This window comes from Lissotriton vulgaris, chromosome 12 (assembly GCF_964263255.1).
Source record: "Lissotriton vulgaris chromosome 12, aLisVul1.2, whole genome shotgun sequence".
NCBI classification, from domain to species: Eukaryota; Metazoa; Chordata; class Amphibia; order Caudata; family Salamandridae; genus Lissotriton; species Lissotriton vulgaris.
In genome coordinates this window covers 788,939,770-788,955,619 of record NC_141700.1, presented here as the reverse complement: position 1 = coordinate 788,955,619, position 15,850 = coordinate 788,939,770, and the positions used below count along the sequence as shown (strand labels likewise).

Genomic DNA, 15,850 nt, shown 5'->3' with positions numbered 1-15,850 from the left:
AATGAAGCAATCAAGCCTGTTACCATAATGGCCTGAGGCCTACTATATTGAGCATAAGCTTTCCCGCAAGGCAACTATCAGGCAAGCAGTCATAAAAGTACAAATGTACATATAAATAATATAAAACTCCTTCTTTGAAGGCCTCACCAGGATATCATGGTGCAAATATTGTGCGCCCGGGTTTTGTCCGAGTGGGAAATCAACACCAGATCCTGGCGCACTCTGAAATGGCATGTAACAGAATCACGGCCTACAACGCAATATAATAGTGTAAAGGCCTATGCCCCTTAGACTTTTTTACTATGAACAGTATATGTTGACATCTGCCTTTCTCATAGCTTTTCATAATTAACAGGTCATACCTATGACATTTGGCATCCGTGACTGCTCATCTTAAGCACTGAGCGTAGGCTTTTCAACAAGGCGTAAAGTGCAACACAAGCTCCCCTTTTCAATGGAACCACACACCGTCTGCCTAATCAAAGCATAGGAAGGAAGATTAACATGCAGTCAGTGTCAAAGCCCTTTATCAGGTAAGGTCTAGTGATGGGATGTCAAGCCAGACCTAAACAACAGACTAATCATCAAAGAAAATACCCAGGACACTGAAAACAAATAGAGGGGCTAGAGCCACAATGCCTAAGCAGTTATCTATGTCTTACAGAATAAAGACGGATGCCCAAATAAAGCACCGGCATAAATGAAACCATGCCTTAAGCTTGGACCAAGAGACGGACACTAGGTTTTTGAACACCAGCCCTCTTCTCTGTCGTAAGCCAATTGCAACGGCATTTGGCAGATGATCCAATTTTGTAAGAAAATGTTAAGTAAAAATAAGATGTTATTGCAAACATGTTTTAAATATAACAGTAACAGCTGGTGAAATATTTGTATAAATCCTGCCTAATTTTATAATTCGAGACCTAGTTATTTAGATCAACCTTCATGAAAATGTTTGTCCAGCAGTAGGAATGTGTTGCTTTTAGTGCGGAGGCTTTATTTTTCAAGATTGCTTCCCCATTCTAAGTATATAGTCCCTGCCAGCTGCTGTCGCTTGTACAAGGCCCTTCCTACAGTAGTAAGGAAGCCTCCTCTACGAGGTGGAATAATAAACGCAATGGTCAATAGCAAGATGTGAAAGCCAAGATGTAATTGGGCCAGTCCCCTTTAGCCATTGGTTTGAGACTTTGTCAAACAAGCCAATGGCTGGACCCAAACCCCACTCTCTGCAAAGTGTTCACAACAGGTCTTTGAGGCCTCTAAAGCTGCCAAGCCAGATCTAAAAAGAAGGGTCTTACCTAGTGAGAAGAAAACGATTCCCATGTTTCACAACAAAAGCCAATAAGAACCAGTACATTGACCAAAAGAGGCCAATTCGGCAGCATTTCATGGAAGCTCAAGAGTTCAGTAATGGAAGTTGCTCAAGCCCTTACTCAAAAGGGTTTCCAGATCTCCACAGACGGATCGAGATGGACCTCCTAGGAGCCTGAGCCCCTCCAGGTTACTCCTAAAGATGCCCCCATGCCCTATATGGGAATAAAGAACACCACAAAAGCAAGAGTTCAGTAAGTACAGTTTATTAGCAGAAGCAGGCGCTTTTTCCCAAATGCCAAACTTACAATTGTAGAAATCAGATGACAAAATGGAATATGATATATCGTCAGGTATTAAGTCTCTGTCATTGATGGAACATGATATATCATTATGTGGTAAGTGTCTATCAATGATGGAATATGATTTAACCTCAGAGATTAAATCTTTATCATTGATGGAATATGATATTTCCTCGGTATTAAGTCTCCATCATTGATGGAATATGATATATCCTCAGGTATTAGATCTCTATCATTGATGGAATATGATAAATCCTCAGAGATTAAATCTTTATCATTGATGTAAAATTATATTTCCTCTGGTATTAAGTCTTTATCATTTACGGAATATGATATGTCCTCGGGTATTAACTCTCTATCATTGATGGAATATGATTTAACCTCATGGATTAAGTCTCTATCATTGATGGAATGTGATATATTTTCAAGTATTAAGTCTCTATCATTGATGGAATATGATATATCCTCAAGTATTAAGTCTCTATCATTGATGGAATGTGATATATTTTCAAGTATAAGTCTCTATCATTGATGGAATATGATATATCCTCAGGTATTAGGTCTCTATCATTGATGGGATATGATATATCCTCAGGTTTTAGGTCTCTATCATTGATTGAATATGATTTAACCTCATGGATTAAGTCTCTATCATTGATGGAATGTGATATATTTTCAAGTATAAGTCTCTATCATTGATGGAATATGATATATCCTCAGGTATTATGTCTCTATCATTGATGGGATATGATATATCTACAGGTATTAGGTCTCTATCATTGATGGGATATGATATATCTACAGGTATTAGGTCTCTATCATTGATGGGATATGATATATCCTCAGGTATTAACTGTCTATCATTGATGGAATATGATTTAACCTCATGGATTAAGTCTCTATCATTGATGGAATGTGATATATTTTCAAGTATTAAGTCGCTATCATTGATGGAATATGATATATCCTCAGGTATTAACTGTCTATCATTGATGGAATATGATTTAACCTCATGGATTAAGTCTCTATCATTGATGGAATGTGATATATTTTCAAGTATTAAGTCTCTATCATTGATGGAATATGATATATCCTCAAGTATTAAGTCTCTATCATTGATGGAATATGATATATTTTCAAGTATAAGTCTCAATCATTGATGGAATATGATATATCCTCAGGTATTAGGTCTCTATCATTGATGGATATGATATATCTACAGGTTTTAGGTCTCTATCATTGATTGAATATGATATATCCTCAGGTATAAATTCTCTATCATTGATGGAATATGATTTGTCCTCATGGATTAACTCTCTATCATTGATGGAATATGATATATCCTCAAGTATGAAGTCTCTATCATTAATGGAATATGATATATTTTCAAGTATAAGTCTCTATCATTGATGGAATATGATATATCCTCAGGTAGTAGGTCTCTATCATTGATGGGATATGATATATCTACAGGTATTAGGTCTCTATCATTGATGGGATATGATATATCTACAGGTATTAGGTCTCTATCATTGATGGATATGATATATCTATAGGTATTAAGTCTCTATCATTGATTGAATATGATATATATCCTCAGGTATTAAGTCTCCAAAGTCTCTATCATTGATGAAATATGATATATCCTCAGGTATTAAGTCGCTATCATTGATGAAATATGATATATCCTCAGGTTTTAGGTCTCTATCATTGATGGAATATGTTAAATCCTCAGGTATTACGTCTCAATCCCTGAGGATATATCATGTTCCATCAATGATAATTCATGTGTCAATTTAGGAATGTGGAAGAGTTTCCCCCCTATCCCGAAATGAAATAAACAATGTTATTTTTAATCTTCAAAATAATCAAGATGCGTCTTTGTTTTGTAAACAGTCCAGTTCAACTGGCCAACGGCAATGCTAGATCGCTTCATGGTGTTAAGGTATGTGGCGGTTCTCCTTCCAATAGGACTATGCTTACTCTTTTGTTCTGTTATATAGCGCGTTCAATTACAAAAAATAATAAGCCTCAGACTTTAAAGTATGCTCTGCCTTGTTTAATTCACATTCACTCCATTGACCAATCAGATTGTGGCGCCTCGTTGGAACGCTGCATCTTTTCTGTTGGACTGAGTTTAACATTATATGTCACCAAATTAGCTGTGCAGTCTTTGCATTCCAGCTCTGTTCTGCAGTAGTTTATTGAGAAACAGCGACCATTATCTATCGGATTACAAGTAGGCAGAAAGCCATGGCCCCCCTAAACCCTCTAGGGGGGAAATTATATAATTTCAGATGCTGGTCCCAATATATTAGAGCAAAACATCACACCCAAAACACTACTTTTCATGGGGCTTTTTTCGATGTGCTATTGTGATGTAACGTTTTGTCCAGATGGTATTTTTCAATGATCTATACAGGTGCGAACTTAGGGCCATATTATCAAGAAAGGTGATAGCATTAGCGCCGCTTTAGCGGCAGGAAAGTGCCGCTAAAGCGGCGATAATGGGCTTGATAATATGCCCTTGAGAATTCCAATAGAAACCCATGTTCACACCAGAACATGGGCTTCTATGGAAATTCACAAGGGCATATTATCAAGCCCATTATCACTGCTTTAGCGGCAGTTTCCGGCCACTAAAGCGGCGATAATTTTAACGCCATTTCTTGATAATATGCCCCCCATTTTTCAATACACTGCTTTGAAATTCTTTTTGCATACCAATTTTTAGTAGGTGGATTAATAATGAACACGCTTCTCATAGTAAGATGTCAAAGATGAGGCCATGGAACTACAATTATTCTACGTTGTTTTGTGGGGGAATGTATCGCAAGTGTTTCAATGCCCGTATACATTTTTTTGCACCAAACATAATGCTGCCCTAAAACAAGGAATGGTCCTACTGGGTCATTTTCTCATGATGCTGTGTCTAGTAGAGCCTGAACTCAGAATGAGGAACTAAAGGTTATTTAGCTTGTCTGAGTCTGCAAGTGTTTTAACCCTATTTGAAGCGAATCAAACAACTCCACTCTGTCGAGAAACCCCAACCGGCTTTTGTTTGACATAACAGAGCCCGAGAGGGGTCTGGCACTGTGCCACAAACTTTTGGGTCTGTTGAAATGCAGAAGCATATGCAGATGGCAGTTAGAAAAGATTAAAAAAAGTCGAATAAATTATGAGGATCACTGTCCCCGATAATCGTTTGTCCCCATCCTGTGTTAGGAGTGGAAAGCTGTCGCCGATGCTAGATGGCACCGACTCTGGAGAGCATGGTTCAGAAACCAGTCTGACAGATGTCACTGGGAGGGTCCATTATTCAATACTGAGAGGAGCCGAAGTCCCCCAAGAAATTGAATACAACGGTTTGATTGGAGACTAGGTGTCATACTGGACATAATGTGCGGCTAAGATGATCTGGGGTAGTCTGTTGTATTGTTCCTTAACATTAGGTTTGAGGCTTATGAGCTGCAGATTACACACTTTGGCATAGATCGCCACCTAGTGTTGGGCCCGGATGTTTGCACTTGTTTATATCCTGAAAAGTCTTTGGAAGTCACGAGATAGGTGACTCCTCCTTTGGATGATACTGCGCATGGTCATCGGCTCCATCCTTGGATTGTTTTTTTCCACCATCGGGCTCAGATGTGTTTCCTGCGCTCTGATTTGGAATCGAGTTTTCTTGGACCCAGGGTCTATCCATATCAGATTGTTTGGGTAAACTCTCACTCTGTAAATTACCCTCCTTTAGATTACTTACAGAAAAGTTAGATCTGGATATCCTGGAAGTTTGGCATGGTTCACACTCTATCCTGTGAACCATTTTGGACAAACCTGACTTGCAGGATGAACTAATAAAGGTTTCCTGCTGTCTCCTTTAAAAGAGAAGGACTACAAACCCCAGAATATCTTTGGTGGATAGTAAGGACTTAATAGGCCCTGGAATGAATACTCCACAGAGCAAAACCTGGATCTTCTTACCACATAGGGTGAAATCTAGCCCCTGCCCTCCCGTGACATCACCCTTGATTGATAGCAGATGCTGCTTTTCGATTTGACGACAGTATAACAGTCATAATTATGGAAGTCACTGCTCCCGATAATTTTCTGGTGTTTTTACATTTGAACGTCATTATCACTTGGCAATAAAGAAAAATCAAAATTTATAGTGATCACTGTCACTGATAAATTAACAATAAAATCCCATTCTGGGGACCAGACAACAGAAAAGATAAGTGAGGGAAGGGTTATGGAAATGGGGCGGGCAGTGTACATGACCCCGCTCGAACTAGACAGTCTAAGAATTCATGGAATGCATATGTTCAGACCAGGGTATGTTGCAACGTGGAGCAGGCTAGGACCTCACCTGCAAGTGAGGTGACCACATACCTTTAACTCCGGGGACTCACACACATTGTGCAATGCATGTTCCTCACTCATCTTCATATTTTTCCTTTTTTCATTTTGTGTTGTTTCTGCTCTCCCAAAAACTATTCTGGTTAGGCCCTGTGTTGGAATTGCTTTAAGGAGTTCTCTAGGAATCCTGCCTGCCTTAAATAATTTCTCAAAAATAATATCTTGAAATTTTAAATAAACCTGTGAGATTTTCTTACAAATCCAGGGACAATTATTTTGTCACTAGATTGCAAATGTAATGCTTCTACATATTTCTGCAGAGTGCAACTGAGCTCAGGGTATTGTTTGAACCATCAGATACTTTATCTTTACCAGGCATGACTTGAGGCAACATTGTGGGGTTTGAATTCCAACAGGCTACAGTGGGACCTTGTGGGTGGGTGATGGGGTCCTGCCAAAACCCCACACCCCATTTCCATCCTTCACTCACTACTAGAAATTATTGTCAATGTCCCAGACATCCCCGCTGAGGGCGTTTGCAGCTCCCTGCAGTGTCCAGGTCACCAGAGCCAGCTGCCTCCGAAAAAAGGCTTCTTGGAACTCCGTCGGATTAGTCTTCAACAGGTTGAGGTGGGCAGCCAGAGCGGACAGGGTGTGGGGTCCTTGCCCATGGATGATGTGGCGGAACGGGCTCTCCATCGCAGAGACATACTGCGACAAGAAGTAGAACTCCACCTACAATGAGAGACAGTCAGTAAGAAAAGGAGGGTAAACAAAGCTGGTCCGTTCAGGCACTGCTGCCCTTTTTATCCCCACTCAATACACATCACACTGTGTGCTGCATTCCTGCTGGTTACTGTGCACTCACACTGCTGTATAGCCCTGCCTTCCACCACTCAGTCACAGCCATCTTCACTCCAGTGACTCCTTCACTTCCCTCACATTTGTACTATCCCCCTAGGCAGCCCCATCAATCAATCAATCAATCAAATTAAGTTTAAAAAGCACATGGTTGCACTAACCAGTGCATCCATACGCTGCGACAAGGTCCTGTGCCAAGCAAAAACAAAACAGTGAGAAATCAAACAATGGAGTTATCAGATGGAAAGAGCCACGTCTTGAGCTCTTTCCGGAAGATCATCTCGGATGATTCCAGCCGAAGCCCCATAGGAGGCCACTAGGAAACAAAAAAAGCGACCACCCATCCGGGCTCACCTGATGATAGGTGTGCGAACCAGGCCCGTTCCACCAGATCTTAGCCCTCGCGTGGGAACATACGGGTTGAGAAAATCATGTAGATAGGAGGGGCCCTTCTTCTGCAAAATATGGTGACTAATGCAAATAGCTTTAAATAAAACATGTTTCTTTAACAGAAGCCAATGCAGAGAAGCAAGAGTCTTACTAGATGAGGCTCTCTTCGGGAGCATTAAGACTAGACGTGCAGCCGCGTTCTGAAAATGTTGAAGTCTCTGAACACACTTGATGTTAGCTCCCAGATACAGATCGTTCCCATAGTCTAAGCGCGATGTCACAAGTGCGTGAACCATTGACTTTCTTGCTGATACTAGGAGTACATCTAGGGTCTTCCAGAGAGTGCATAGAACCCCCACACAATTTCCCATCACTCACTCGGTGTGGGTCTCAAAGGATAGTTTGGGGTCCAGCCATACCCCGAGTTCTTCACCTGATCCTTGGGGGATAGAATCTGGCCCAGAGTATGTGGCCACCAGGCAGAGGACCAGATCGAGGGGGCCTTGCCTATGACTAAAACCTCAGTTTTATTACCATTTAGTCTCAAACAGTTTGAGGCCATACAGGATGCAACTCCTGAAGACACAATGAAAAATTCTGTGCAGCCTCCACGGAGTCTTGGGTAAGGGTCACCACAAGCTGTGTGTCGTCAGCATATGACACCACGTTAACGCCAAACTTCTCCACTATCTCTGCCAAAGGGGTGATATACAAATTAAAGAGAGTGGGACTAAGTATGGAGCCTTGTGGGACTCCCTGATCCAGGTAACACTTTCGGAAAGGAAAGGTTTTTGTGACACCTGAAAGCAGCGGTCACTTAAAAAGGAACGGAGCAATCCCATTGCTTTACCATCTACACCGCCTTCACTGAGGCGCCATAGTAGCTTGTGATGGGCAACAGTGTCAAAAGCGGCACTGAGATCTAGGAGGACTAGGAGGACCCATGCAACGCCATAGCCTACCGTACTCTCGCAGACTCTCACACTCTGTTCCAAACCAGCTCACTTACTCACGCACACATCCGTGCACTCAGACTCCCTCCTTTGGCACTCACTCTCATGATGCGGACATTGAACATGTGGATCAGTTTTTCGTCTTTTTCATCTGAGCTTTGGATGGCATTGTTTAGCTTTTCAGCTGCACGAGTGTAGTCTCCACGGGCTGTGTACATCCACTTCAGGGTCAAGCCGCGTTCCTTCAGGAGAAGAGAGAGGAAGAGGATAAAAATGAAAGGATGCTATCAAACTAAAGTAGTCAACACAATGAATCAATATGGGGGCATATGTATCACAGAATGCATTTGCGATTCTGAAATAGCGATTTTTAGAGAATCGCTATTTGAGAATTGCAAAACGATATGAAAAAAAATCCGCACTTTTTTTGCGATTCACTCGCATTCCTTAATTGCGACTCATAAATTGCGAGTTGCATTAAGGAATTGCTTCGCATTCATTCCTATGAGCCAAGAGGCCCATAGGAATGAATGGGAATTGTGCGCACAATTAGCGAGTACCAAATCGGTACTCGCAAATTGCGCACGCAATTTCAAGGGTGCAAGGGTTCCAAAAAGACACTCTGATGCACCCCTGAAATGTGTATGTGTGCACATGTGATGCACATACATGCTCCAAGGGCATGTATGTGTGCCACATGGCACTTTAAAAAAAGCAAAAAAGTGCTTTATTTTTTTTAAAGGAAATCGCAAATTACTACCAACTTCAAGTTGGTGGTAATTTGTGATTCCTTAAGGCAATATCGCAATTTGCGATGCCTACTAGCCTACCATTTAGGGAATCGCAAATTCAGATTCTCTAAATGCGTGCGCAAAATAAGGAATCACAGTTTCTGCGATTCCTTATTTTGCAAGTAGGTTTAAACTTCCCTACCTAGCGCACAGCTAAATTGCGAATTTTAACATTTGCGAATGCAATTTAGCTTGATCCATATGGCCCATGGTGTCTTGTGTGCTCAGCAATGTGGCATAGTGGATGCCTCTCCAGATATCTTCCTGGGTGCATAACCAACTGGGTTAACTTTTTGTGTCCTTTGCTAGGTGCTTAATTGAGTGCCTTTTTGAATGAATGCAGTGTCTTATCAGGTGTGTCTTGAGTTGTGTTGATCTTTGTGTGTGCTGGTGGTTACATTATTGAGCAATCTACCCTTGTGGGTCTCTTACGGAGTAAAACTGCACATCTAGATCGGTGTCTCGCTCCATACATTATTGGGTGTCTTGTCTGATAAAATGCTGAATGAATTATTGGGTCAATTAGGTGTCCACAGCTGTATCCTTGGAGGGTGTCTGGATTGATGTTGTAATGTATGCCATACTTTGCATCAGTACCACATTCCTTTAACTTGTGTGATCATTCGAACCTTTAGAAACTTGGAGTATTCGTTGAAGCTGGAGATGCGTTTCGCCACGTCTTCGCTGTAGCAGTTGTAGTCCAGCCTCAGGAGATGGTCGTGGGTAAGCCTCAATACCACCTGTCCTACCACCTCGGCCAGGCTCTTGGCAAAGGTGGGCAGCCTGCCCTGTACCATTGAGTTGAGCTTTTCATAGGTGTCCAGCTTGGTGTTCAGGAATGGGTACGCTTGTGACTCCTGCATGGAAGATAACAGACAGACATATATAAGACAGATGCTCCTCAGCACGGATAGTCTACAGGCCGTGCATTGGCAGGAGAGTGAGTGCCCACACAGTGGAACGGACAGAGAACTCGAGAGAAAAGCTGATGGCCATTGGCAGAGCTTTGTGGATACTTTTTTTCAACAAAAGAGCACTTTTAAGGTGAGATGTGGTTTGTTGGCTCTCAGGTGATTTTTTTCATACAATTGCAAACTTTGGGTAAGAAAAGGTTCTGTAAGATACCGCAAAGAGACTGGTTCAGGCATAAAAGTCTCTTGGCAAGATATTTTCTGCCTGAACAATTCTCTTGCATGAAAAAATTACCCTTAATTGCATAATGTGAAGTTTAAATTAATTTTGTGAAATATAGAAATTACGCAAATTTCAACAGCATAATTTAGATTTCTCCCAGGCCTAAATGCTATCTTTCACCTAACTTATCTAGGGCGCACTGTACTAAGAGTTGACTAAGTAAAAGCTGTCACAAATCATGCACCGACTTTTACAGAAGTGTTTTTGATTTTGTGAATCGACCTATGTATTAATAGGTTCTCAAAATCAACATTCATAGTGGGTCCCTATCTGTCCTACCTCATTGATATGCATTAGATGTAGGAGACTGCCCTTTTTGACATGGTCAGCCCCCCACCCCCACTTTTTGCCCAAGTACTGAAAGTGCACTGGATCCGTGCTAACTAGGCCCCCGGTTCCAGTGCTCTTACCCTTCGAACAAGTAAAATTTTCAATTGTAACCCAGTTGGCAAGGACTTTAGCACCCCTGAAAGTCCCTAGTAAATGGTACCCCTAGTACCTAGGGCATGGATACTAAAGAGGGTCCTTAAGGGCTGCAGCATGTATTATGCCATCCTAAGGCACCCACACACAAATTGCATGCAGACTGCCAGTGCAGGATACGCGAAATAGTGCAAACCATTTTCAACAACATAACATGACCCACTCCCTGTGTGCCGTGCCCAAAGACACTGCATATACTAAGTATAAGTCACCTCTACAGCACGTCTTACAGCCCTAAGGCAGGGTGCATTATATTATAAGTGAGGGCATATCTACATCAGCAGATATGGCCCTGTGATGCCCAGTTCCATTGTTGGTCATTGCAAGTGTTCATGCAGCCCTTTCAAAACCATGTGCCGGATCTCTGGTCATCACAAGTGACCCAGCTGCATATTGGCTGCACTGAAAGTTAAGGTGTTTGGAATCAAACACGTTCTCTTAATAAATCCACACTGATGCCAGAGTTGGATTACGACATGCACCCAGAGGGCACCTTGGATGTACCTCTTGAAACCTATCAGTCTTTTAGTGTGCTGGCTGAGTGGACTCTTCCAGCCTGCCACCACAGACTGAGCCTCTATCATCTTTGATATGTGAACCCGGCTTCCTCAATACCAGGAGAATGCCACCCTCTGCCCTTGGGCCCATTTGGCAACAGAGCAGGCAGGAAAATTAGCTAGCCTGCAGTCATGTTGCACTATCAGGCTAGGTACTCCTGTAAAGTGGGCCACCTCAAGTGGATACTAGAAGAAGGGTTTCACCATTTTGTTTTTGGTGAAACTAGGAACTCTGGGTCAGGTTTATGCCCACTCTCCCCTGGACGTGGTCATATGGGGGTGTAGTCACCTGACACAAGGAACTCTGCTTCATCTACCTGGAAACAGAAGAAGGAAAAGAGGAAAAACTCAAGAACTGTGGACCAGCACCGAACAATTGCAAGAAACGACTCATCCTGCCACTGCACAGCTTCCCCAAAACCCTTGGAAGACTGTCCAGTACTTTCTCAACCAAGCAGCATCTCCCTTGAGATGGAGGAGCCATCTCCCTGCACATGCAGGCACCGACTGCATTTTCCCAGTTCACTGTTTTGCTGACCATCTGGCCCACTGAGGGAACAACTCACCAGGGGGAGGGTCTAGAGTCCATGTGGTCAGCCCCTTCACTTCACGTTATGCCCAGGCGTGGGTCCTGTGCTCTCCATGCCACTGGAATCAAGCTATCCTGGCTGATGAGGGGTAAAACCCCGAAACCGGTCCTAGGATGCGTGTTTCCAGTCCAGGGAGGACCTGGCTTGGCAGTTCGGGCTGGACTGTTCCCATGAGGCACAGTGTTAAGACTGATTTGCATATGGCTGGGTTCAAACTGGGTTGGCATGGTGAGCAAAAAAATGATGGATTTAGGCCCGGATCTCTCTACTGGGGTGAATGTATGACATTGTTCTGCATTCTCTCCATCAACTGTTGTTTTTGCATGGGTATGGAAGCTGGCGCCGGGAGGGGGGAGCAAATATTCATGTGCACCTTGCTGCTGCGAAGAGCTCTGTACATCATAACTGAGGAAAGCCGGCTTGGCTGATCCCCCTGTAGGAGATGGGGCAATACCCCAGAAACCTTACTGTTGCTGACATCAGAAGAAGAGAAGGTAGTCTTCTTTGTGAGCCGAGACCATGACAATCTTTGTGGACCAGTCAACTGGCTCTACCGTGCACTGCGGTCTAGAGTTCACAAGCTTCATGACAGAAGAGCGTCCAAGACCACATTGCTACTCCGCTTTCCAGTCTGAACACCGAAGGTCAGATCTCGACTCCTTAGGAGTCTCTTTGTAAAATGTTCTCCATCTGGAAATGACCCTACTGAAAAAGGCACCTATGGAAATGGGAGGGAGAGCTCATTAAACCTCCAGATCACACTCGGCTCTAAGTCTGTCCATGGTGCTTTCTGCTGACCCCAGAACTGCTTGCACCCCAACCCAGTGCTTGTGTCAGCTTTGGCAACAAGGGGTGGTGATGGACAGAGTGTCTGAATTAAGCAGAATACTCTCACCCAGTCAAGAGATCAGGGCTAGATCCAACACCGTTTTTTAGCTCACTGCACCATCCCAGCTCAGAACCTGGCTATATGCAAATTAGTCTGTTCCTGTCCCAGTGCATGATGGGAACAGGGCAAACCAAACTACCAAGCCAATTCTTACACTGGGAAGGAAACAAGCTTCCGGGGACCGGTTTCTGGCATTTCAGCCGTCGTCGGCGCGGCTTGCTTGAATCCTGATGGTGCAATGAGCAAGGGACTCACATCTGAGTATACCCTTCCACGCTTATGGTGGACAAAATATTTAACAACAAGGGGTGGTGATGGACAGAGTTTCTGAATTAAGCAGAATACTCTCACCCAGTCAAGAGATCAGGGCTAGATCCAACGCCATTTTTTAGCTCACTGCACCATCCCAGCTCAGAACCTGGCTATATGAAAATTAGTCTGTTCCTGTCCCAGTGCATGATGGGAACAGGGCAAACCAAACTACCAAGCCAATTCTTACACTGGGAAGGAAACAAGCTTCCGGGGACCGGTTTCTGGCATTTCATCCGTCGTCGGCCCGGCTTGCTTGAATCCTGATGGTGCAATGAGCAAGGGACTCACATCTGAGTATACCCTTTCACGCTTATGGTGGACAAAATATTTAACAATGACGGCTGAAATGCCAGAAACTGGTCCCCGGAAGCTTGTCTCCTTTCTGGTGAAGAATTGGCTTGGTAGTTTAGTCTGCCCTGTTCCCATGATGCACTGGGCCAGGTACAGACTGATTTACATATAGCCAGGTTCTGAGCTGGGATGGTGCAGTGAGCTAAATAACGGTGATGGATCAAGCCCTGATCTTTGGACTGGGTAAGAGTGGTCTGCTTAATTCAGACACTCTGTTCATCACCACCCCCTTTTCTGAATTGTGTCAGCTTTGGGCCATCAGGGCTGACCCACTGCCTGCTCACTGCATGCATTGGGCCATCAGAGCGGCAGCACTGCCTGCTCACTGCATGTATTGGGCCATCAGAGCTGCACCACTGCCTGCTCACTGCATGCATTGGGCCATCAGAGCTGCACCGCTGCCTGCTCACTGCATGCAGATAACTGCTGGTCCCATCGCTCTGTCCTTCCGAATAGCCAAGAAATGCGGTTTGCTAGACTTGGGGGGCTCGGTGTCCTTCCCATGGCCACGTGCCGCCCAGATCAAGGAGGAAGACCGAGTCACTGTCCTGCAGAACTGCACAACTTTCTGATATTTTAAACTAAACAGGAACAAAACACTTTGTATGGCCCTTCTCACTTGGCCCCTCCCACAAATTGTGTTCTAGACTACCCTATTAGAGAACATTAGCAATCAAATCCATGTCTACCTTCTCTAACGATGTTTGTAGATCGGAATTTACACCAAACCCCGTGGATAGTTGCATGGGAACGCACACGCATCTTCCAACGCAGATCCTATGGGATTTCCCTCTACAGGACTCTGAAGAAAGTCCTGATACCAGACTCTACAGGACTTTTAGGGAGGGGTCTCTACATGAGTCAGAGGAGGGGGCTGTACAAGACTAAGGGGAGAGAACTCTACAGGACTCTAGGTGAACACCTTTGATCTTTTCACTAGAATACATAGAAGCTGCCTTGTTGTAAGGAGAACTTTCACAAGTGTGCTTCCATACACTTTGATTACTCCACTAACATCCTCTGAGTTCTGGTTTCCTTGTGACATCACATGGAGCACACTCACCTCCGTGAAGGAGAACTCGACAGCGGGCACACCTCCAAAGGCGGTGAAGGGATAGGCGCCACTATCGATGGTCAATGGGCGAAGCCTACAGGGGAAAGATAGAAAAAGAGATACACTGATTGGACACTGGAGACAACGGATGTGATGTGTGCTTGCAGTGTGCACGGAGTTCACTCACAGGCAGCAGGACACACGCTGTCCGCCCCAACAACCACTTAAGACACATTCTGGTCGGCCCAACCCTCTCACCATTGGACAAAAAATATAAATTTCAGTGCCCAGGAGAGGTGACACCAAATTGATGTGGGATATTCGTGTTAACAAGTGATATATAGAGCAATATAGACTGAAAGGTATCAGAGGTAACAATGGAGAACTATTAACCATGAAATATGATTAGCTTAGAATAAGGGGTGTTAGTGTTGAGAATGGAGCACTGTTAATTTAGAACAAGAGCCAACAGTAATAACAATTGAGCTCTAGTAGCAATATGACATTGTTGTATAGCATTTCAGGACCCTATTGTAAATTTCCCGATTCATGCCCTTATATAGGTATAAATCACCCTATCCTTATATAGGCATAGAAATCATAACCATATTTAGACATAGCTCATGCAGTCCAAATACAGCATAGCTACTTCGACAAGTTCCGAAAATCCACAACGATTTCTTGGAAAACTCGCCTTCAGCAGTCAGGGACTTTCCCTTGCTTGAATATTGATTTATCCAAGAACTCAAGGAGTTTTCAAAGAACTGAGACTCTTTGATGACGTTATTATGTCCAACCTTACGTCAAACTCGGCACCTTGAAGGTATGAATATGCCCACACTTGCCCAAGCAAACACATGGTGGTTTGGAGCAGTTCGACTATCTACTTGCCCGACGCATCTCGCTGCAGCAAGTGCCGAAGGAAGCCGACCCTCCAGCAGATGCACTGAGAGAGACGCTGTCTTTTCTCTTGCCGAGAAATCCAGCTCCAGTGTTTCCAAGCTCCCCTTATGGGGTGTTGGGAAATTGAGTCCTGAGACCAAGAGATACCAGACCTCCTTCATCCTAAACCAAGGTACGGAGCTGCTTAGACCCTAAGAGAAATCTCGGATAGATTATTGGCAAAGAAACTAAACCTATGCTACACCTCACTTACTTCTTCCCTCGTACTAGACTTAGGTTAGGTACACCGGGGTAGGCGTATTTTAGAAGCACCAGTTGAGTACTTTTAGTCATTGTTATTTATGTATGTATTTTATGTTAATGAAACTTATAAAGCGCGCGAATACCCTGAGGTGTCTTGGCGCTGGACCAGAGTAGTACCTGAAGACGACGAAAGAAACAATGCAACTAGTTTGAGAATAGCCAGGTTTTTAATTGTTTTCTGAAGGAGGAGAGGGAGTTCAGCCCTCTCAAAGATGCAGGGAGAGCATTCCATAGTTTTGCTACACAATAG

The 15,850-nt window shown here is 43.6% G+C and overlaps 1 protein-coding gene across 1 annotated transcript in view; it reads right to left on the bottom strand.

Moving 5' to 3' along the window:
* Positions 1-1,561: 1,561 nt before the first annotated feature.
* The window catches only part of TFR2 (transferrin receptor 2), a 153,390-nt gene continuing 139,101 nt past the window's right edge, over positions 1,562-15,850 (bottom strand). Inside the window, exons 16-19 of the mRNA XM_086946189.1 lie at positions 14,404-14,488; positions 9,594-9,821; positions 8,275-8,415; positions 1,562-6,704 (exon numbers count right to left, since the gene is read on the bottom strand). Of these exons, the coding sequence (XP_086802315.1) occupies positions 6,462-6,704; positions 8,275-8,415; positions 9,594-9,821; positions 14,404-14,488 (697 nt within the window). The 3' untranslated portion in view covers positions 1,562-6,461. The remainder of the gene's footprint in view (positions 6,705-8,274; positions 8,416-9,593; positions 9,822-14,403; positions 14,489-15,850) is intronic.